We start from the raw sequence: 24166 nt of genomic DNA, 5'->3' as shown, positions 1-24166 counted from the left end.
CTTGCCAGGTCGTTTCATAGATTTGTTAGAAAACACTAGATAAATCCAGCAATATCAAGTCCGGTTAGACTTCTACTAGGAGCGAGTGCCTAATGTTATACAGAAAAATAAGTTATTCCGTGAGTTAGTTACAATAGAACAATAGCTAAAAATATTAATTGAATGAAACAAATGTTACTGGAGATAGGCCTACCAGGCTTGCACCGTGGCTTCAAAAGTCAGACTCCATCTCGGCACATCGTGTATTAAACAATCAAAGATGCGGCCTAAAGTAGGGAGATGGCGATCGATCGAAAGGTCATCTATGGCGAGTTTTGGATTAGGCGCGGGTAATTGGAACAGCGACGACAACGGGAAGGAACACCAACAAAGTAAGTAAAGCAAACGAGGTATCGATCCGCAAAAGTCCGTGACGAAAGCTGAACGAGTTGTTGGGCTGCCTAAACGCCACAACCGTGGAGGGCTTATGTACTATGTCAACTCTGCGACGGGGAGCAACAGCCAGCGGAAAGGACTCTATGGGGATCACGGGACTACTTGGACGCTTCGGTGGACAAGTTAAGGATGTCGGTTTCGTCAGTGAGACTCACATCAGACCCAATTTAGTTCACTTAGTTGACCTGGATGGCCTGACAAAAAAATGCGGTTTCTCTGGGTGGGCAACCTTTTTGCCGTCGTCCACGACTCTGTTAAACGTGGGGCATCGTTCCGAAAAATTGTATCTGGTGCCGACATCACCGGAAACTGCTTCATCTTTATTATATCTACATAACCACGCCTATCTCCAGTTGCTAGAAGTACAGTTATCAGAACACGTATAGTTTAGATTACTAGAACGTTCTTTGCACGACGACAGGCTAAAAATAAATAGCGTCGTATTACGTGTATTAGATACGCGCACATGGATCTAAATAAACCATTTGCCATATACGAGACAGCGTGCTCTGTTGAGATTTATTAAGACCGCGAACGACCTCTAAACCGAGTGTATCAAGGCAAACTGTCAATAATATTATTCAGTTAAACTTATGAATCCAACGAATACTGATTTGGACTATAAAAAATATCACTTGCTTTAAGATAGATTGTTCAATAATCGGTAGCGCGCCTGTTGATTGTGACAGAGAAACTAACTAAATCCAGTTTAAGATTTGATATTTTTTGCAGTAGCGCGGCCTGCTCGTATAATCATATGAATTATGCGACGTAAAAATAACTGCGCGCCAGTCAAAGACTGCCATCTTTTTGTTCTCACACAAAAAGGCTTTTGTTCATCACGTGTACGGGGATGCCCTAGATTTAGTAAAAACAATATACATCTCCTATTCATTGGAATAGTTTTCCTTGACGCAAAGGCCATCAGAACAATATTCCTATACATCGCTCATAACGAAAATAATCACGTTCACAAAGCTGCCAGCGGTACGTGAGCTACTATAAGTTATTATCACCCAAAGCAGCAAAATTTCAACCCCATTCCCCTAACAAACGCAACACCAGCTTCGATTCGGTATCTTCTCTTTTTCCCTTTTCGTAGCGGTAGCGCGAATTATTGTTAGTCTGCTGCGTTGGCTACCCAACAGACGGACTATTGGAATACGCTGGGGACAAGACCCTCGCCAACTTTATTGTCAGGGGAGAAAAATGCAACAGCGCCTCGACGAGTTTTCGTTCATACGGAAGTGTAGACGCTAACCATGCAAACGAATTGACGTACCGTACACGTACATAGATCGCAAATACTTTCTATACGTGTACCTGTAGTTTTTTTCGTCACCGTAGTTGCCCTTTGAGAAAAATTATTCTCGATGAAAACAGGGCCTTCCACCATATCATGCTATGCTATCATTCGCTGGCGTTGGTAAGGTGACGAAGTTGCAGCTTTCGGCCTCAGCTTGAGCACAATCGATGCGACTTTTTCCCTTAATGCAAACTCCCTCACTCTTAAACGTATCCCTGAAGGCTCTACAACTCTACCATTATTTAATTCCGACATAGTCGTCGTTACAAAAAAGAAAACAACAAAGGACGCTGCAGCAAGAACAATGGCTCAGCAGATGGTCAGTACTACACACGTGAGCTGTCCGTGGTGGGGGGTGTAGGGGAGAATATCGACAGCCAGATGTGAGTTTGGCACGTAAATGTACTCATACGCAAACTACGTAGCGTTCCCGGTTTCTCTATACCAACCATCGAACATAATCATTAAACGATTTGTAGAGGAAATGAAACATATCTTTTAGTGCGACCTCATTCGCCGAGTGGCCGTATGTTTGGTTTCATCTGGAAGGTAGTGGGCGACCGTAGTGACGGTTGCGGTAATTGCTATATTTTTTCTTTCGTTGGCAACAGCAATAACCACTTATCACTATTTATTTTATCATTATATTAGTGCTCAGCAAGCCCATTTCTTGTCACAGCCGGTCCCCAATTTTGGTACTCGCAATTCCCGTGGCAATATGCATATGGGGATCTGCGTGTCTGTATATATCTGCCTGTTTCAAGGTAGAAGATATTCGTCTTTCGGAGGCATAGGAAAAGCGGCCTTGTCCATTACAGCAACCGCAGCAGCAACAACAGGAGACTAACTTACTATCCGTCCTTGGTCGAGCGAAACCGCCTCCAGCCAAGCTAGGCAGATTTAGTCGGCCTTTGCAGTAGGCCTTGACTAATCAGTCCTGATGCTTTCATAGGCGCACGAACCTGCTCTACCTAAACGCCCCGATATCCTTAGCCCCTGGCCTATTTCTACCTGTGTTAGATCGTTACTATTTCTGTTGTTTCACTTCTATTCCTTTTAGCCTATGGTTGTACAATATAGGATTATTCGGCCAGTCGCCTAACCAGGAAAGCTCACTTCCATCTAATTCCTTCACGTCCATCCAGATCCGTTCCCAAGGAACGACGGTGTAACTAGGGTTAGTATTCATTTTACGGTGTGAACCAATATCAAGCAGATCAGACTAACTTACTAAAAATACCGCTAATATACGCGATATACATACCAGGGTAATTATATATATATATATATATATATATATATATTAAGAAAGCACTTATCTCTATCTCGTCTACGCCCAGAACATTTGCTTTATTGCTTCTAAGACTGAAGTAACGCGCTCCAAATAACCCTGTATGATGTTTTTGAGGGATGTCTAATTTCCTTAAAACATTATATTGATACAGCGATAGGGCTGGAGAGGCTACACAGATGCCAGCGAATATTCTAGCCATAAGGACAAAAACGGTGACGGCAACAACTATTACTGTAAAAAGATGACCGGTGTGCAATTGCAATCACCGTCGCGATGGAAATCGAACCGGAATAAAACGACAAAAACTGTGATGAAAATTCAGATAGAAGAGATTCAACCGTAGGGATCCGAAGGCGCGAATATCGAAGAAAATGGAAGCCGAGTTTAAGTTCTGAGACTAATTGCATGTGTTGTTTTTCGTCGGCGAAGGCCGATTCCCTATTTGTGCAAGCAGCGCGTGCCTAAGTTGGCAAAATGGCTAAGTTCAACACGAATAGCCTTGTTCACAATAGCAACGTACGCAGCTGTCAGTACGTACGTCTCGGGGTGCCGCTACCTGTTCGGATGTAGTTTGGGCGGAAACCCTGCCTACAGCCATACACAAAGATGTTCGGAGATGCGCTAGCGCTAGCTGGAACAGGGCAGCGATTGGTTACTGGCACAAAAACATCGGCCGGACGAGGAAAGACGTCAACATTGGCTTGTAGGACGATCTCGCCTTTATCATAACAGAGATCACCACAGAAGCATAAGTCAGCATTGACGCAATTTCGTGTGTGTCGCGCTAGGCACGGTAGCAAGCTGATATAGTTCTAAGGCTACTGCTGTGACCGGTTCTTCGAGTAGATATGCAGAACGCCTTGGTTCGAACTAACGTAATGAACGGCTCACTTATACATACGATCCTTGTGGCGCCTCGATAGAAAGTAGCGATAGTACAAACTGCAAGCAACTAGTGAAGGATAGGTCTTTTTGGAGAAGGAAGTATTTTCTGAGAAAAGTCACAACAACAGGACTATATTTTGGGAAACTATTGAGCGCTTTGAAATTTAATTTGAAGTTGCATAAAAAAAAGATTACGACAGAAAGTACCGAAAGGACGGAACGGAGGTAGGTTGGTAATGTGTATGTCAGCGGATCGGGAATAGCTGCAAGCCTCAACACTGATTGTGACTAAGACGGAGTAAGTAATGGATGAAGTATTTGGATTGATTTTTATGTTAATTGCATTGCGCTTTCTTTCTCTCAAGGGAAAATGCGTATGGCATAGGCTCTGTGGCAAGATAACTGTTCTGTGCCTTTAAGGGGTCGAAACTCCTCAGTGACGCCATTTCCAACATGACGAGCAGTAATGCCCGTGGCACTATGGAAATCACCTACGAATACGTTACTGATGGGGAGTATGATGATATTTACGCTGACCAAATTCATCTGCGCGGTAAACTGAAACAGACTAGTTAAGGACTTTGAAGCCAAGTTGAGTCCGGCACAATGTTCAGCTGGCCAGGCCGAGACAATGAGTTTTTTCGATCTTCTTCCAAATATAGGAGCTAATTTTGATGTTGTAGCCTAACAAGCATAATTACAAAGACAACAATTAAGTAATACCAGTCGCAATGAAATGAAATATGTTCTCAGTATGTTCTCAGTACAAACAGACTCCAGGACCTCCAGGCGCCATAATGGTCATTGTTACCTTCCGAGCGAAGGATTATTGCTAAGCAGCTTGACCTGTTTCATAGCACCACGGATAGATTCACACAGTCTTCTTCGATAAGGTAAAGTGATGTACTTTCAACACGTTTTCTATACTGTGCGAGTCACTGTTGAAGCTCTATGCAATCGACGGTTCAATTTGCGGTATATGGAAAAAACGAGTACGATAGAGAGGTTGTTGAAAGCGTTATGATCGTCCCGTCATCAAAAAAGAATGTCCCGACATATGTTTTGTTGTTAGTTAATTGTTCGCGGGGGCCGTGTAAGAGAGGCTGGTACTGTTCTGCAAGTCTACTTTAGTTTCACTATTGCATTACCAATATTATTATTGGATGCTTTGCATCACATCTATATATGTGTGCATGCTATAATTGCTATAATTGAAAGCAAATCTTATTGGAAAGAAGTCCTTGTTACGTTCTCTTCGTACATTTGAAAGTAGTATACCGTCATGCTTCTCATAAACAGTCGGATACATCGTTTAGACACCTATACCCATAACACTCTTCGTGATATACACAGTTTTTACTTCTGTATAGGACATAGATGCCAGTGACGTACTTCACTCGGACTTCACTCTGAACCGCGCAAACGTAATGCACGTGAAGTTCCGTCAACCGCCTGTTATATAACATTATAACCATTATATAGTATTTAACGAAGGTCCGGACCGATTCTAAATAGAGCAGATAAAAATAATTGAAACTGGCAAACAGTAGTCCCGGCGAGACCAAGTCTGAGCCGGCCCACACGAATCCGGCCTTTCTATGTCCAATGCATCAATGTGTTATTCGAACTCATGTACGTATAATGCGCTCTGCGAAATGCTTACCTGCGTGTAGATACCTCGGCGAAGGTAGAAGTGGGAGCGGCCTTGCTGTATGGTCATATAGCACCGGAATGATGGTGAGTTAAATTCTCCTAAATAAATACACAGCTTTGACGTGACGGATCTAGAAAACGACGGGTGAGTGGAATACGTTTCCAGTGCTTTCAGAAAGGCCACGAATAATATTTTAAAGTCCAAACACATTTGTTGGTTACACAAGGAAAAAGCACAAGTAGATACACACTGGTCAGGCAAGCCTTCTACAGAAAACAAGAAACGTACCGCTAAAAGTGATCCAGATAAATATCAATCGCGTTATTGTTATACTAAAAAAAGACAATTACTTCGACACCAGAGCAGTGAGTCAACAACTTGCGCTGACTCTCCTCTATGCCAATACAACATATCTCCTCGAAACTATGACCAGCAACGTTTAGGCGTTTGGCGCTGCGCCTTGTTATTTCAATAGAACTTGCCCCTGTACGTGAGATTTCTGCCGATTGTTGCAATTAATTCCTCACCCGCCATTGCATGATCAAAGGGGTAGCTATTGGCTGGCCCTAATCATTCACAGCGATACCATTACTACCTTACGCTACAATATGCTTAGCCTGTAGCTACGCCCAAAATTCGATCGCATTTCCCTCTCCACCCTTCGTCGAAACCCATTACGTCGTTCTACCGATTATTTTCCACAAAACCAGTAGCGGCAAAACGCTGCAGCGTTCGCCGGCGTTTAATACGTCAAGTCGAGTAAGTTGCGCTTATGGGCAGCAAGCTAATCGAAGCTTCGACTGACGAATGTCTGCTTCACATTGAAACAGTGGGTGAGCCTCTGGATGGCCCAACCTCCTGACCCATTGCGATTGATTGTTCGGGCCTCTTCTAGCTGTTCCCCACATTTCTTTTTGTCAAGGGCCATTTAATAAATTCAATGCTATCAGCCAATATTAGAGGTAGGTAAACTCTCGATAAACACTTAAATTAACCCTCCATACAGCATTAAGGTCGAACAATTTGTCCCAGTTTAATGCGAACCGTCAGTGACGCAAGATAAACAAAGTACGATATTTGGTTGAAGCGAATAATCAGGCGACTGTTGATATATTGCTTTTGAAGAGAACTTAAAATTATTTTATGTTTGTTTTGTGAATGATTGCAAGAGAGCACTTTGAAATGAAAGCCCGTGGGAGATGAGTCGTCGGTTGCCCTTGAAAGCTCCAGCTAGTTCTGCGCGCTCAAGGTGCGCTCCTGATTAGCAGTAAGGGTAATTATAATCATCTTGATGCACGCATTGTATGTTGTAAAGTTTATTCTTGGTCTTCGAAAGTTACTGCTATCAGAAAGAGCCCTCAGAAAACGCGTTTCTGAAATCAAATACAATAAACATTTTCTTCTCCCTTTTAATCAATAGACTGAATATAAGTTCTATGAATAGGAATTCTGGAGGCGCCGATGAAGGTGTAAACAGCCGTCAATGTATATTAGAAAGTCCATTGACCTCTTTACACTCTAGTCCGGGAAACCCAAATGCATTCTTTAGCCTTGTCCTTTATGTAGACAACAACGTCTAGTTTAGCGTTTGTTGTCTACACGACAACATGGCGCATATATATATATATATATATATATATATATATATATATATATATATAGAGAGAGAGAGAGAGAGAGAGGAAGAGGGAAAGGGAGAAGGAGAGAGGGACGAATTTTACAACTGTGATCGGAAAATTCCGTTAGTTCTAACATTGTCGAGATTGCTGATTGTACAAGATCCGCTGAGCAAAGCCTATAGTCAACGAGGTCTTCTTCGCATAGGGATTTTTCCACTATGTGTGTTTCGTTCGACGTACCGCGTGAGCTGTCCAATTCGTAATCGTTTATATTTGAATACATTTTACAATACAAAGCTATGCTAGGAGATCTTAATTCATCTGATATTGAACGGGCTTCGATATACTGCGTCCTCCGTATCATAATAATCCTACGCTGAGCGGTTCCTCTCCCTTTGCTTCGGATCACACTTTTTGCGTGGCATTTCTCGCCCTTGTATATGTAAGCCACTCGAATCAAGACAGCTTCTCCATATCATTCCCTTAATAACTCCGAAAATATATCGTTAGAGAATACTGTCCCTGGTACTTTTTCGCAGTACTACACGGGAAGGTTCTGATATTCTGTTTTTGTCTAGGTTCACATGAAAAGTACTCGCCCTGATACGCATGCCTATTTTCTACATCGCATTTATGAGAGTGTTACTGAGGCAACTTTTAGCAGCATAAATTTACATACATATACTATAATAAGATGCGAGCCGAAACAACTTCGTTGACTGTATAACTTATAGTATGGTTATCAGTTGGTGTTACTGAAACTACTATACACAAGCGGTATTAATCTAAGATCATCCTCTACCGTTAATTATAATCGATATCACGCCTTTTTCTCATCACTGCCGAACTCGTGCAGTTATCCCGATCGGCTTTTCAATATTTTTGACAACAATAATACTGCCTTTGAAAGAGGTCTATGTACTTATCGTGGGCTTCAGCAGCAGTTTCCGACGGCGATTTTCCATACCGACCACGCGCCGCTCCATTTTGCTTATCGACGTGTGCCGAAGGTTTCTGGCAGTATGTAACCGCGACGGTTCTCACCAACGCGGAAGTCGTGTTTTTACAACAGTTATCTCAAGCCGGTCCGTGCTGTCGAAACAGATGTTCAATGGATGGCGGTGCAGCGTCATCCATCGATGTCAGCTAAGGGTTTTTGGGGCAGAAGAGGTACACCTTGTAAGGCCATGTACGTGAGCCTTTAAGACTACGGAAGTGCTGCTTCTTTCACTGGTAACAATGACTGCTGCATAAAGGACATCCCAAACTCTGCACACTCTCCTTGGAACTTTTTCTTTCTTTCCGAATCTTCCTCTTGAAGCAGGCTCACGTTGAGTTCTTCACAACAGAGAATGGAAAGGTGGAAGGTGAGTGTACCTAATCCTTCATTTTTCTATGATCAAAAGCTTTCTTACAGTTTGCTCTGGTAATATTGGTTGCTTGGTTATTAAATTATTGTGTCATTAAGGTTGCGCCGATGGGTGCTATTTATTTGGGTCCAAATACTGGCGTAGTCCACGGTATTTGCACTACTCTCTCGATCCATATCATCGTGTAACTTACCGCTTCTTATTCTTTAGAACTTTCCTCTTTTGCCCTGCTTTAATCGTATGTGTGAGTATACTTGCAGATATATGATGCTTTCGCACACAGCAACTTTTGTTTGGGTATACGTATATTCTAGCGAGCGTTTTTATGAAGATATATAGCTAGCTTGCTTGTCTGGTCGTCTAGATAGGAACGTTGCCTTTAGGCTGGCTGCCATCACTCATTTGGCCCTGACTGCGTTGACTCCTCTAGTGTTACGTCCTGCGGATAGGATGGCAGCGGATGAAAGTCCATTCCGTACGATTCCTGCTCGTCGATTTTACTTGGCCAACGATGACCACTGAAATGTTTATCTGTTTTCTTCTGTCAACCCAATCCGGCTCAACAAGCTTTCTGATCATGTCTTAATATGACGGTTAGCTATAATAAAGACGAGCTGATGCAAGGATAACGTTTTCTACGAGTAGGACAGATGCAGCTCTCGTTTATGAGCCTCGCATACTATCGCATAAATAGGCCCAAAAGCCCATGACCGTTCAGCCACTACTAATGTCCCACTTTCTCCGAAAACTACTATCTCTTTTGGCCGATATCAGATGGCCACAATCCAGCGCTGGGTGGTAACAACACGATACTAACAGACTGGCGCTTCTGCTAGCAGCAGCTTCGGCGCTTTTAATTACGGCTCGCTGCACTAATCACGTTTTCGATCCCGGTTTATGACGCCTCCTTCGTTATTACTGCCGCATACCTGAAACGTGTCTGACCATTGTGCGAGTCGCCACTTGGGTCACCGATACGAAACTTTGACAAGATTTATCCATAAGAAAACGCTAGTCAACTGGATTATCGCTAGTGGGTGCAGTTATATTTTGAAAAGATGGCTATCATAAACGGTTTGAAAAAGATGGCTATCGTATACGGTGAAAAAGTTCTAGGTAGAAACTCGAAAAGGCTGCTATGGTTAGGGATGCAGCTGGCGCAGGTTCAACAACAAACAAGTGAGAGAGAAAAAAAATAGACAAGATTGGCCTGCGTTTCGGGCATTAGAAGACAGTCGGTGTGCTAAGTGGAGAAGACGATTGGAGACCATACGGCGTAGCCAAAGACTGCAGGCTGAGCACAAGTGACACCTATAATGACCATCCAACACACGGAACAGATAACGAGTCAGAAAAAAAGCTGTGAAGGAGGTGCCAGAAACACACTTGCGCGCAGAAGTGCGCTTAATGTATTGGACTTCCTAGATGAGCTTTTTGGTCCCCCCCCCCCCCCCCTCTCACTTTCTCTCTCTGTGTGTGTTCTTTGCCTTTTGCCGTGGTGCTTGAGCTGTAATACGGAACGAACCAGTACAGGAAAAAGAGCACTCCGTGTGCTTTCGTTTTGTCTAGTAGCACCGGAGCTTCCTAGAGCACAATGGGGAGAGCAAACCGAAGGAGGCGAACTGATCTGAAGTCGAATCGTTTTTATCAGATTCGCCATCGTTATAACATCTGCTTCCGCACTCGAAAAACCACTAACTTAGATAAATTGTTATTAAAAATAAGATGGAATTTTCACTACTGTCCCATTTTTTGTCCTTCGGCAACACACGACACCTTACGGGGCACTCTTACCTGTCCAAGTCATCCGTGTAACGATCGACGAAACGGTTAGTTGGTTTATCATCTGACGGGTCTTCATGCGTCCGTTACACTGAGGTCTGCCCTGACATAAGCGTCCAGGGCAGCCGCGCCGGCTCAGCGGTATTAGATGTTTCGATTGTCGAAAATGAAGGATGTTGAACATAAGCAAAGGAGTAAAAAGGCACTCATTGAGAAATCGGTGGGTTTCAAGCGAAATCGGCTTCGTTCGAAGCGCAGCCTTCTAACCTTCACAGCCAAAAATTTGAAACTCCATGTAATTATTAGTTTGTGTGGTGTGACAGATATATATACAACGAGATAGTACAAATCATTTTTATATTTTAAAATATCCATCTTTAAGTTAGCGTGAGCTGCAACCGTAATGGCTACATAAATAGGCTAAAAATGTAGTTTGGTATGTCTTTGTGATAAAGCAGAGGGTAACGTGTTTGCCAGATAAATTATGGGAATTTAATGTGTGGGCACACCTCATTTTTTGATGGGAGCTAACCGTTTCAAATAGGCTTGAATACCTTAGGTAAAACACAAGAACATGGTATATAGTTTTATATAGTTTAGTCGAAATATATCGACGTAGATAATAATGTTGACATTCATGGAGCCGATATACATGATATCACATACCTTAACACAAATAATAATTTAGGAGTACGGACTGTCTAGCTTCGTAGAGTTCAAAGTAATAAGGAAACAAATCTAATAAATACGTTTTGTATTGCAGCATATACAATGTAATGATACAGCCCTATTTATTTATAGCTATATGATGACAGGCTTTCTTTAACTGTAAGTAAATGCCAGCTTATTGTATAGGCATGGGCCTATTATGCCTGAGTACGGGCAACTCGTAGAACAACTGAGAAAATAATAACAAATGTCCGATCATCGATTTCCTCGTGTATTTTCAAATTAAAATATTCATTACTCGTTACGGACGAAGGCTTATTTACGCAGTACAAAAATTTAGGTTGGATAGGACTAGTTATAATTTACGAAACGTGCAAAAAAGAAAATAGTGTTCACGTAGTATTGTAAACTTTGGTCGTACAGATGGTGCTCGAGAAGCCCGCCCACAATGATAAACAACTAGCTAGCTCCGTAATCTTCGCAGCCATTCTTATTTCCAGACTGAGAGGGGCTTACAGGCTTTTGAAAATTGAGTCAGCGAAATACCGCGATAAGGCCACGGCGGCGACACACTATATCTACCCACAACTTTTATTAAAGAGAAAAACTGAAAAGCAACAGAACTTTTGCTTCTGCCAAAGGGATACCTTAAAGACGTTACTGCTCGTTTTCGAAGAGATAGACGACCACCGTGTTATATATTCGTATCCTAAAGCGCACATAGAAAGTGTTTCATTATACTTGTATCCAGTAGACAAGTAAAAGTTGGTTACACACTTTGTCTTTCTATCCCGCCCCCTCCGCCCCCGAACGCTACATTTTCTCGCGTACCTATGCGTTTTTACCATATTTGTGAAACTGTTCGTGTACATACGCGGCACTATTTTTTCTCTCGCGTATTAAAGTTTTGGCATCGGTTCTTGCACGTGTCTTCATAACCATTTCCTGCATGATTGTGTGCAGTTACTAGAAGCTTCGGTGTGCATGTACTTGAGAAAGGTAAATGAGAATCAATGACACCGCTATAGATCTGCAACCTCGCGGAGGGCGACGTCCTATCATTTTATTCGTTACCAGTAGCGGTTGGGATCTCATCGCTGCTCGGCCTTATCGTCGTGCAATATGAGGAATGTAATCACAACATAAGATCTTGAGCGCTAGGCTAGTTTTGCGCGGATCTTCCTTATTTTCTTCTAGTTCTCCTTTTAATTGTCCTTTGTTTCGGCCAGGAAGGCTAAGTTATTCGGCTGCTTAGCCGCTACTATCCAAAACTACAGGGCACCTAAATTTCCTTCAAGCCCTAGGGGTAAAGCTACCACCTCGTCGCTCTGTTTCTTTCTGAAACAAATCGCACTCCTTTGGCCTTTGTGACCCCGGGCGCTCATTCCTCCCTCGCTTTCAACAGAAAAAGAAACATGGCTCACTAACATTTTTGCGTGCGCCATAGATGACAACGAAGACATCGTCTGCGCGCCATTTATTTGTCGCTGCTCTTAAGCCTTACTTTCTATGCTACGCCCACCGCACGATATAAGTCGGCAGACACGGTTCACAGCGGCCCGTCCCATATCCTTATTTGGGGTCGTTTAGTGCGGAAACCGCTTGTGCAAATCACTAAGCGATGCATTCAGCAACAAAAGACGTCTTTGCCCGAGACGCGAAGCACAGCGGAACGGGCAGAGATGGTCGAGGGTAGCGGAGCACGGCGTGAGATAACGTAGAATCCCGAGATTTTTCGGAAAAAGACCTGTAGTTCAGTAAGTTTTACATGTTGCAATTTGTAAAAAGTGACTAAACCCTGTAATTGTTTTAATCCTGTAGTGCAGTGAAGAAGCTCTTCTTTCAAAGCTGCGACCTTCTATAAGGCAGCAGACCGAGCTATTATGTCAAGCAACGACGAGTTCGCGAGTTATGAGGACAAAATGACTTACGGTGATGAATGCGATCTTTTGCAAGGTCGTAGACAGAGGCGATGGTAGCGGAATGGACGAAGATGGCCGTGCGAAACATGAAAACGTGGTATGCGGAACGTTGTTGAACAGGCCGTCAATCATCAGGAACATTCGTGACGACAGCTGAAGTGGTCAACGAGCCGCAACGAACCAGAGAAACAGTACGGGTCTTGACATGCAATACGAAAAGAGATCATTAGAATTAAACCTATTTATCTGCGAATGGAATGTTCAAGCGACAGCAGGCGGTCTTTCAGCGTAGGATTTTTCGCTGGTCTATCCGAAACGGAAAACGCCGGCGTCTGGAAGTCAGTAAGCTTTATGTTGCGACCCGTGCTTTTGATGAGAACTCACAATTAATAATGCGTCTCTTCTTAATAACATCACATTGCCGAACCGTACAGTTTCGCCGCCCTAGAACTTTGCCTACCTATTAGTACTTGCGGCGATTTCGTCCATTCTTCATTACCTGTGTGTGACCTATCCAAGTTTTGTTTCCTGCTTGTGCTTAACATACTTTAACTAAGGGTTCCGACATTAATTTAAAGTTATTTTATGCATGAATAGGATAGCGCTTGTGATTTCCGAGAAGACATTTTCGTTCGAGCTTAATTGCAGTGCGCTGAAGGGGCATGCAGTTTTTCAGAAACGTGCGCCTTCGGCGAGATGTTGTTATGAAAAATACGACCAAGTACAAAAAAAAGGACCGAGCTCCTGTTATGAGAAATAAACTTGCAAATATTAAAGGTTTTCTGGAATATTCGCAAACAGCGTCTGGCAATATTTCACTAAATTATATCATCTATAAACACGTGTATGTTCGTAGCTTTGAAACACTGCTTGAACCTTGGATATTCATGTGGATATACGATGTTAGTGAATTTAAATACCCATTCGATATAATTAGACGCCCAAAAACTTTCGTTGAGAATCGTTTTCATCGTGTTTCGAAGATTTGCGTGTTAGAGCGAACGTTCAATGCCCCGGTGGCAGCCTACAATGAGATGAGCATCGTAGATGGATTTCTAGTTAGTCAGAAGTAACTCTAATAACATTGAAAGCACCCGGATAATAGTATATATACATATACTGAAAACTGGTCCAGGATGTATTTAATTTACATCTTTAGGGTAAGACTCGAGCATTCCCAGTTCCAACCCCAATGTGTCTATGCAAAGTCTCTGTGTGTTTCGGCAATACCTTGGTGAACACCCCAGTTTACAGTAAGCCTCAGCTCTTCTCATAAGTATTTAGGTGACCATAACTCAACTGTTTCATCGAATAGGGTCGTTAGAAAAGCCTTGCAAAATACTTCAGTTTGCAGAACAAGGGCCTAGGGCCAAAATAGTCCGCAGCGTCAATAGTGTTAGTTTCTTTTTGAATGAGCACCTTAAGTAGACCCACCTGTTTGATCGTTTACTTTTTCAGCATACCATTGCATAAACGTCAATGAACGCATTCCTCCACAGACTAAGGGCTTGGGCGAGCAGGACGTTTTGTTCGTTTTGCGATATGAGATACGATCTGCATCAATTCCTAGACTGCACGGTTTCAAGGGTACTCCCAAACCGAGAGGCGACATAACCTCGACAGGACATGCGACAGGAGCCACGCCAGCGGCCTTGCGCTCATAGGTGAGAGGTCTAGCCCCATCGTCGCCGTCTATTTTGGATAGGCATGACTTCTCAATGGTGGTGTGGGCATGACAGGTCTCACTTTTGCCCTCGAAACGATTCCAGACGCTACAAGCCCGCGGATTCTACCTCCCTACCCAGCTTCCTGGACCGCCGACGCATAGCAACTCCGCAACGAAATGGTGGCCGCCTTCGCGATGTTTGCCATCACAAAACAGCTCATATCTTCTGTTCTATTGACTAAGGACATTTGCCTTGCCAGCATGGCCGTTCGTCGTTTTTCTTGTCGTCCCACAGCGTCAGTACCTCGCACCTTCAATGGCTCGCCAGAGAACCGTAATCAAGCGGAAGCCTCGCCGAGAGCGATAGTATATACCGGCTATAGTATGCGTTCTATTTCGCCTTCGTTCAATGGGCTACCGGGTCGCCAGGACCAGAATGCCCTGGGTCAGTCGGAAACAGGCTAACGATGATGCATCAGGACCTGCGAACCTGCTGGCCACGGGCCAGCTAAACCCGGTGGATTAGTCTCCGGGGAAATATTTCGTAAAATCATGGCGTGTTCCTTGGCGGGCCCGGCCGGGGTCTCCGTCTGCCTGCTTGCCCACTGCGTTCTCTGCATGGGTCAGTATCTACGGATACTCGAATAGGCTTTATATGTGGTTGAAGGCAAATGTGTGTAGCAGGGCTGGGGCGACCCGGGAGGGGGGAAGTGTACGTTGTGTCTGACAAAGAGGCTCAGCAATTCGGCTGCCACATTGTTCAGCTATGCAGATAGCCATAAGCTAGCTGTACCTGCGGTAGTTGCATCTATTCTAAGGTAAGACTAAAAACCCGGGCGTCAGCCTTGTTAGCAGGGCCGAACAATTTGCCTGTTACTGGAAACATCTACAAACTAACTGTACTGTGAAAGCGAGAGAAAGAATATGTCGAACACGTAGAAATGCTCGTACATCGCTTAGAACGTTAGCAAGGAACTCAAAGCTTCCCGGGGCAATACGCATGGAGATTTCTAGGTCTGACCAGCAACGGTTGTATTTCCATGGAAACAGATTGTGTTCCAGATAGTTTTCGCCGTACACCGATAGATTCTTCTCGGCGTTATGCAACACCGATACGTAAAAAAGTTTAGGTAGATGCTAATATCGGTTCTCTTCCGCCGCACGACAGTTACGTTTCAATGTAACCGATATTGAACTATGGAGTATGCTATTCAGTAGGATTTTATTCATTTTTAGTGAAAATAATTAATAAGTATCGGTCACAGTGTTGGGCTGAGGGTTCTCATATTTACGTTTATTAATTATATAATCCTTCGTTTCGCTCGATTGCGATGTGGAACACTTGTTCATCCCAAAAATGTCCATTCGATCTGTCAATACTATCGAGAAATATAATACAAGTAGCGATAAATATTCATCAATATTATTATAGTTTCTTTTAATCATTGCTACTTCTTCTAATTATATAATATTTACAAACAAAGAAAATGTAAGTATCTGAAATTGCAAATAAAAACGGTCTATATAATCCTCTCTAGACAAACAAATATAATTGATTTATTATTTTTAAACAACCACTACTAATGAAACGACACTAACTGTTTGGACGAGTTCAGTAAATTTTGTTTTTAGTAGTAGCATGAAATGGCCTCTGAACACAGACAGCCCCGAACAGACCTTCGTTCGGTGTGTCCCTTTTGTTGTCCTACAAGTTCTCCTAATGCTTACATTGGAAATTGCCTGTGCCTAAATTGGCAAGTTGTTGACTAACAACTGTCAACAAACCAACTAACTGTTAACTAAAACAATAAAAGTAAACGTATAAATAAAAACACTTCTCTTAGATAAAACATGTATCAAATTTTTTTTCTCCTTATAGTAAAACACTTAATATATTCAAGGGGTTATTCTTGTTTTCCTGTAATACAGGTTGGTGTCCAACGCCATCGCTTCGTTTTAACGATACCACACAGCCAGGCGACGAGGCCACATTTGATCGGGTCAACGACATCCTATTTGCTGGGCTTCTTAGCGACGGTCAACAGCGTATGTGCAAGATCTCCTGCGTAAACGGATCTTGGATAGGGCCTATCTGCTCGACAAATGCTGATGGTAATATATCCGATTACGGATATATGCAATTTTCTAACTATGTTTTCAGCTATTTTTGTTTAAGTTAGTGATGTCACACATGACAACGTTAAGTACAGATTTTTTCCAATTGTTTCTATGGACCATATTGTTGAATCGATCGTATTAGTAACGGGGATAACAGATACGTTGTTAGTTTTTATCCTTTAATCATACGCCAGGTTTTTTGCTGTTGTAGATGGATTTTTTCTATAGCAGTTTGGGCTAATGGTCAAATACTCCTGCGATGAACTCTTGTTCCATTTGGTATATAGCTGGCGGTAAGCTGTTAATATTCTAATATGTTATTATAATATAGTAGTCGCGTATTTTCGTTCAAAAGCGTCCAAGAAGACAAGGTATGACAGCAGTTGCCTCAAATCAAACTACAAGACAAGCGATCCAATGTCTATGATGTTGCATGCAGATACGAGCACGCTAGACAAGACCAGCTATGAGAGAACAGCTAATGGAGAGTCTTAAAGATTCAAAATTCCAAAACAACTCACGCACTGATTATCCTCCTCCTAATACAGGAGGCTCAGCCATTTCTTTACTATCGCTAGATGGCGCCACTAGTGCAATGGCGCCACTAGTGCAATGACGGCACTAGTGCAATGACGGCACTGATTTTTCACTGTTTGCCCTCGATAGTGAACTGAACACGCGTCACCTGCATGTTGAGAGCACACATGCTCCCCTTGACATTGCTTTGGGATTTGATTAAAGGACATACATGTTCGTGCGTATCTATTACGTCAGTACATGTACCCCTGTCTATACTCGATGACACGATTTCTTCATGGTCAATCACTGTTGTAGCTTGTTTTCATTAACGCTCTCCCGGGCTCGTTCCGTCGGCCCCGCGTTATTCGATCATTAATGCAAACTGTCAACGGGGCTCAATTGACAAGCAGTGCCCGTTGCCCCGTAGTATAATGCCACTAAATGAATACACAAGTCGAGTCTGCAAATTACACAAGTTCGCTGTAATCTTTCGAACTGTTAACTGAGTTACATAACTTGCTAAACCTAAACCTGAAACAAATAAAAACTCAAATTCTGTAGCAGTAGTTACGAAAAACCAGAAAGGGACAGATGCGTGCTTGCATATCATGATCGGCTCTTCTATTAGACACGTCCTTACGACATGTTTATCATCATAGAATACTGTGAACGACCAAAATCATTTCGAGTTCCTATCAGATTTCAGAGCATGCTATGTATTAATGCACCCATTCACGCAAAACCTTCCGCCATTAAATTTGCCTCGCCTTTTACTTCAGTGTGCTTATAAGTAGAGGTGTAAGGCCATAACGAGTGCCTCGGACCAATAAACGAGCAGATTCTGCTTGAAATTAAGAACGTTTTAGAGTGTCTTATGTCGCTTTCACAAAAGATTTCGTTGGCTTTTCGAACGCAGTACCTTCTGCCACTGGTGCGGCTAAGTCGTCGGCTAGCTCACGGTGACTAAAAGAACAGATAGATTATCTAGGACAGCTCTAGAGGCACGCGTAGTTAATCAGTAACATTGGACGCTCAGGGAAGTCGATGTTTTCCTTTAACTAACCTCAGATGATTTTCAGATGATGATAATATTCAGATAACCTCAGATGATGAATCAAGCGAATTATCCTATGAAATTTATACCATAACCGCACACGATTCGATTTGTGCGAGAAAACCGGCGGTTCCATCAACGAATTCAAATAATGCTCTTGTAGTTTTGTACTTTTCTCTAATATGCGATCCCGCTCCTGAGTATAGCTAAAGATCAGACGATATCTTATTGTAGGTTATGCCGCTTTCTTTGAAGTCGACTTCTGACAACTTGTCCTAATTGCAATGTAGTGTTGCACGTAGTGTTCATTATTTTGATCAGTCACCTCGAGTTGACAAGCGATTCATAACTCACTATTATTGCTATATCTTGAGTTTAATAGGGAAGATAAGATAACGCAGAATACGAGTACCCTCTGCGAGAAAGGCTGTTGTTACGAGCAGCTTTTCAGTCTCGACAAAACTTTGTCACTTCTCGGCTGTTTCATACTCTCCTTAAATTTAATCGCAGTATCTATTCGAGTGGAAAATATGCAATGATATACGCCAAGATCCGGCCTGTCAGCTGGTCTCGCCATTTCCAGGTCTCTTTAGCGAGGAAATGTGTCGGGAGAAAAAGACCAGGAACGGGTCACCGTGCTGCTCTATATGAACGCAGAACGATGACGCCTCTAAATGCTTCTAGAACGCGTCGCCTCTAGGACCTATTTATTTCTGCTGCTCTAAACTCAGTGGCGGTGCCATTTTGCTACTCCTCCATCCGCTCGTAGAAGCACCCGCAGCTGTAGCTATAGCTACGGGAACCAGAAGGAGGAATAGACTGAGATCATGTCAAGAGACTAAATGCAGGGTACACAAGGCCTGACACCGTATCCGCATTCATGTTCTCGCTGCCCCTCAGTCTTATAAGAAAAAAACGTTCTGAAAGAACGCGACAAAAGCGCCAGTCACCGGCCTTTCTGTTGAGCACCATTGACGAGGCGCACCAATGGGTCGACATGCTTGTTTGCTATCGGCCATTCAAATGCAGTCTGGCACTCTGCTAGGGGCAAGCCTCTCTGTCCACTGCGTTTGATGCCTCTTCGAAATGCCAAGCGGAAGATGCGCGATCGTTCTTTCTTGCTTCGCGCACCCTTTCCAGTAGTTGTTCCGCGGGGTCATCGTATCACCGGTGACTTATATACTCCTCATATCGCTTATAGTATTCCATGGAAGTGTAGCTAACGATGTCCGTGTACGAATGCCTTAGTGGCATTGTGAACTTTTTAAGTTACACGATGCCTTTGCTCTAGCTAGTCCTTCTCAATTGTCGTCCATGTTTCTATAGCTCGTTTCACCGTGACAATCGTTAGTCGGTAAGCGAATGACTTAGCGTTAATGAAACACTGCGCCGCTGTTTTTGGAATAAACCTCAATAAAGTTCTATGATCGTGTCAAAGCACAAATGTTATTAGTGAACCAAATCGTGCTTGACTTGTTGCAATGGCACCGTTCGCTTGATGCCGTACAGTTTCTGCAGACCATAAGGATAGATGAGATGTAATATGTCGTTTTATGGTGAACGATTAATGCCTCAATGCATTCCGTATAACATAATTAACACACTCACTTACCGAGGTACATATAAATAGATAAATGTAATAAGTTAAGGGCATAATGACTTCGAATGAGCGTTGTGAAGATCTCAAGCTGGCTGACAGCTGATGTTATAGTAACTAATAACGAAGCTAGTTAGATAGTTATCAGATGAAGTTGGAATAGATAAATGTGATGCTTCATGATCTCCGCGATTGATATGTAGCTAAGTAGAGCATTTGCTTAGTTAACTTCCATTAAGCTTCATTCTAGACCACTTAGGCAGATCGATTTAAATTGTGCGATAGTTGCGTTGGAGTTGAACTTCTGCAGACTCGTTAGTATTTTGCAATCTTAAGTTAGAAATAATCAGACCATTCGATATAAAACTTGCATTTATCGCTTATAACACCCAAATTTACGTTTTTTTCTATGTGCGTTGATACGAATGGACAACAGACATTGTTGCATTCTTTATTTTGCCTCGTCATTTAATCCCTTGCTCTAATTCATGAGGATTAACCACCATATCCCACATCTTCTTCCTACTCACCCCGTACAAAACACAAGTATTGATTATTAGTAATTTTCCACTCAATGTGGAGGTGATGGTCAGGCTAGTAGCGCTGCCAAACCCTGCGAGGGACCTATTTACTGCTTTCTGCTAATACGCTAATGACAGGTCCTCACCCTCGCTGTCGTTTGGCTTTCCTTCTCTTCCTCATTCTCCGGCGAACCCTGTGTGCTCCAATTAGGCCGAATTTCGCGTTTAGCACTGTCAGCTTGACAGTGCCCTGTCCCGCGTCCACAACCAGCGTCAGTGGACTCTGCCTGTTATTACCGCCCACAAGAAAGATAGCGCTGGGCGTGAGATCTTCTCGCACAAGCTCATTCTCGGTGCCTGTCGCCCTTCTAACGACAGCGACAAACGACGTTTTACCATCTTCTCTTGGGGCTTTGGGCTGACCCCATTCCAAGCATTCCAGTGGTCATCGTTGTAAAACGCAGAGTAACCTACTCCAGCCACACTGATGTCTTTTCACTGTCGCAGTCCCTCACAAAGTCCGACTGAGTTCCAATGGTGACACCAGTGAAAGAAAATCCTGTTGCCATCATCGAGGGTAGCTTTCCACGCCCCATATCGCCGACAAGTCTGCTGTTTATGAGCTGACTCAACTGATGACCCGCAGCACGGGGAGCCTATACGGAAGCAACCCGTCACCCACCATAATGTAGATGAGGGCCAGAAAGAAAGAGACGCGAAGACCGTCGGTGACATACGTACAAATGGACGGTTCAAGTTTCGTTCAACTTGTGCGTGCAAAACGCAATGGCGGTGGCAGCGGCGGCTCATCGGCCTGTGGGTCTAACTGTCAGTTAACTTTCGTCCAGTCGGCATCTCGACCTCATTTCGGAGGCACTGCAGTTCAACTTAACTTCACAAGATTCTATTTAAAACAACGAAAGCTTTCAGTGACCATTCCTAGATAAAGCTAGGCGAATACTGTGATTGAGAGACGGCTAAGAAGACTAGAAGTACAAGTAAGCTCATTTCAATTTAATTAAGAATTTGCAATTGCGATATGCTGGTCGTTCTCGTCATCATCTCTATCATCATGTGAGGTATCTAAACATTGCCATGTGCTTGGTATGTGGATTTTCCTTTTAAAATGATAAAAACAACGGAGACGATGAAGAGGGCCTACAATATACATACGAGACTTTGGCTCGCCGCGGGGTATATAGGCCATAAACCGCAGGTCTTGGACTGATTCCTGTCTAACTAATTTGGCCTTTTGCCGAAGTGAGGTGTGGGGCAGATGGTGTAGCGTTCACGCTATTCGCGGAATGTGGGGGTAGCTCGTTAAAAACTACACGGCATCACACAACGAGTTATATCGAAGTTCGTGATTTGTAAGTAAAGATCTGTAAGTGCATGGATATGTTAAGTTGCCAAGTTGAAGTCGTGACAAAAAATCAAAAGGTCTGATAAATGAAGTCATTGAGCTAGCCCGACAGCTGAGGAATTTTGCTTTGTGCCCTACCAAGACATAGGTCTGCGCTGAAAAATAAACGTTATCATGACTTCGCTTATTATAATGAATTTTGGGTTCTGGTCTCATTATAACCTATATGCCTAGTACAGGATATATTTTTATCTATGTTACTCTTATATCCATCTTCGGAGTCAGCGTTGCATTTGGGTCAACGAAATAGCACAAAATTACTATCATCTGCTTGAAAAACCCTCGTTTCCGTCTGCTTGTTTCGAATGCATATTCCAATAATTGGTAACGAAAGACGCAGTTAAGCAAACAGAAAGTGGGTTCTCAGACCTCCTCGTGTCCGTATAATAGACTGCTATCATATCCCATGCGAGATGGATGAGCCAATGCATCGGTGACCGCTGAAACTACAGGTTCCTTCAAATGTCGATTTTGAAGAGAGTTCAATGGTTACCAGGCCATTCAACAGAGAACGAACCTCATTTAGCTAGAGTTCCCGGCATGTCAGGGCGTTATGGTATCAGTTCTCTAACTTACTCGGTTAACTTCTGCATGCAGCGGCTAAGTGGCGTCAACAGCACAATTGATCACTATGGAATTACGGCGTTAAGCGTTATTGTACCCAGTGGACGATACAGATTGATATCAGCTCAACTTACCCTGTTGCGCGTTTCGAGAAGAATGCTGTGAGTCCTGATGAAAGGACAAGGACTCCTGAACTCAGCCAACGAGCACATCTGTCTGAATACGATCAGTAGCAAGAAGCTAGGTAGAGCGAAGGTCCGAAGGCGAACGTTGCAGTGTGGGACTACCTCACTGACATGTACCTGGCACTTTCTACGAAACATGCAAGCAGATATGAAAAAGGCGGCCTTCGTTACAGACCAAACAGAGGTATAAACGATATGGATTAATAACAAATGGCCGTGCTCAGAACACAAAACAAGTCAGCCGACTGATCGAGTTATTACATAATAACCAATTTTTTTTGGAGGCCGTAGTAGACCTTGATACAACATTCGTTCTTTTAAGCTCCATTTTCATTAAACTGAAGACCTAAGGTCTGAAAAAGTAAAATATAGTTATCTGTTGCCATTAATGCGACGATCAGTGGACGCCTTAGCCTTCGTACTAGTGCCATAAAAGGCAGCAATTCGGTATTAAGAAAACACTACGACATTACAGGGTGCGGCAATAACCAATGCTTTGCAAAGGAATTATCAAAAGAAGCAGTGATCACGAGCGCTGAGAGTATAATCCAGTGAATCACTTCTGGTAGTTATCGTTTTCATTGTTGTTGTTGTTTTGTTACAAAAATTTTGCGCATCCGCGACAGCAGGCACGAATTGTCCCTCACAGAGAAAGAGCGTTTTTTTCGGCCTTACACTAAGACGTTCTATTCCAACTTTGCAAATCTCTTCTCTCTGCGCTTCTTGTAGAAGGCCAATAAAGCTTCCTAGAACGTCTAGAAGAAGTACTTTAATCTTCCTAACCCCTGCTCAATATTAGAATTCGCCGCCAACGTACACTGGACCAGGTAAAATTAAGGGAAGAAATCCGATTACCCACTAGAAAATCTTAGTTTGCGTGAAAAGTAGTGGGTCTACGATCCGAAAATTCGCTGTTTATCTCGTCGTTATTATCATGCTAACATCTTTGCTTGCCTGACCGGACCATGGAAGAGCTACCCTGCTAAATCTTAGCTGGTAGCTGGCTCGCTCTCTTGTTAATCATGAGTAAACGGTTGCGGAGAAAGCTAAAAAATATTACACTGTATAAAGATCTCATTTTCATACCAGCGATTTCCTCTGTTCTCTGTTCGTTGACGTACGTCTAATGCAGTTTATATCGGGACCCATAGGTGATTAATCATATACTAACAACGTTATTTGAACATGTAAATGTTTTTTTAGTACTATCTCCTTTCTTTGATTAACTGTACGCATTATCTTCACCGAGTGCAGATGTACACGTTGGATAGTTCGTCTAAATTTCTGCCGGAATTATCGGCAATCAAGCGAAACGATAGCAGCTTTACGTATATATTTTTACCGCTTGATATACACCAGATAGTACGAATATGCTTCTTGAGTATCAGTGCGTCAATTCGACGTATGTAGATATCAGCATATATATCGAGTTTGGTCAATGAAGAATTCACGACTATAATGTAGGCATTCAGCCAAGGTGCATTGGACACTGCGTCTATCTGGCCAGCAGTAACGATTTCGACCAATGCTAAGCTACCCTATACAAGTCTCTCTTTTTCGAACTAAGCTTCCATGTCAAGATA

At 43.0% G+C, this 24166-nt stretch overlaps 1 protein-coding gene across 2 annotated transcripts in view; it reads left to right on the top strand.

Annotated features, from left to right (window-relative positions):
- The window catches only part of LOC111243031 (locomotion-related protein Hikaru genki-like), a 103508-nt gene that overhangs the window by 24851 nt on the left and 54491 nt on the right, over positions 1-24166 (top strand). Inside the window, exon 2 of one of the 2 annotated variants that reach the window (XM_086986458.1) lies at positions 16532-16714. The exons of the other annotated variant lie outside the window; for it this stretch is intronic. Coding sequence (XP_086842584.1) covers positions 16532-16714 — 183 coding nt within the window. The remainder of the gene's footprint in view (positions 1-16531; positions 16715-24166) is intronic. 2 annotated transcript variants of the gene reach the window in all.

Source organism: Varroa destructor, unplaced genomic scaffold (genome assembly GCF_002443255.2).
Source record: "Varroa destructor unplaced genomic scaffold, Vdes_3.0 BEIS01000001.1, whole genome shotgun sequence".
Lineage (NCBI taxonomy): Eukaryota > Metazoa > Arthropoda > Arachnida > Mesostigmata > Varroidae > Varroa > Varroa destructor.
This window is presented reverse-complemented; position numbering and strand designations above follow the sequence as displayed.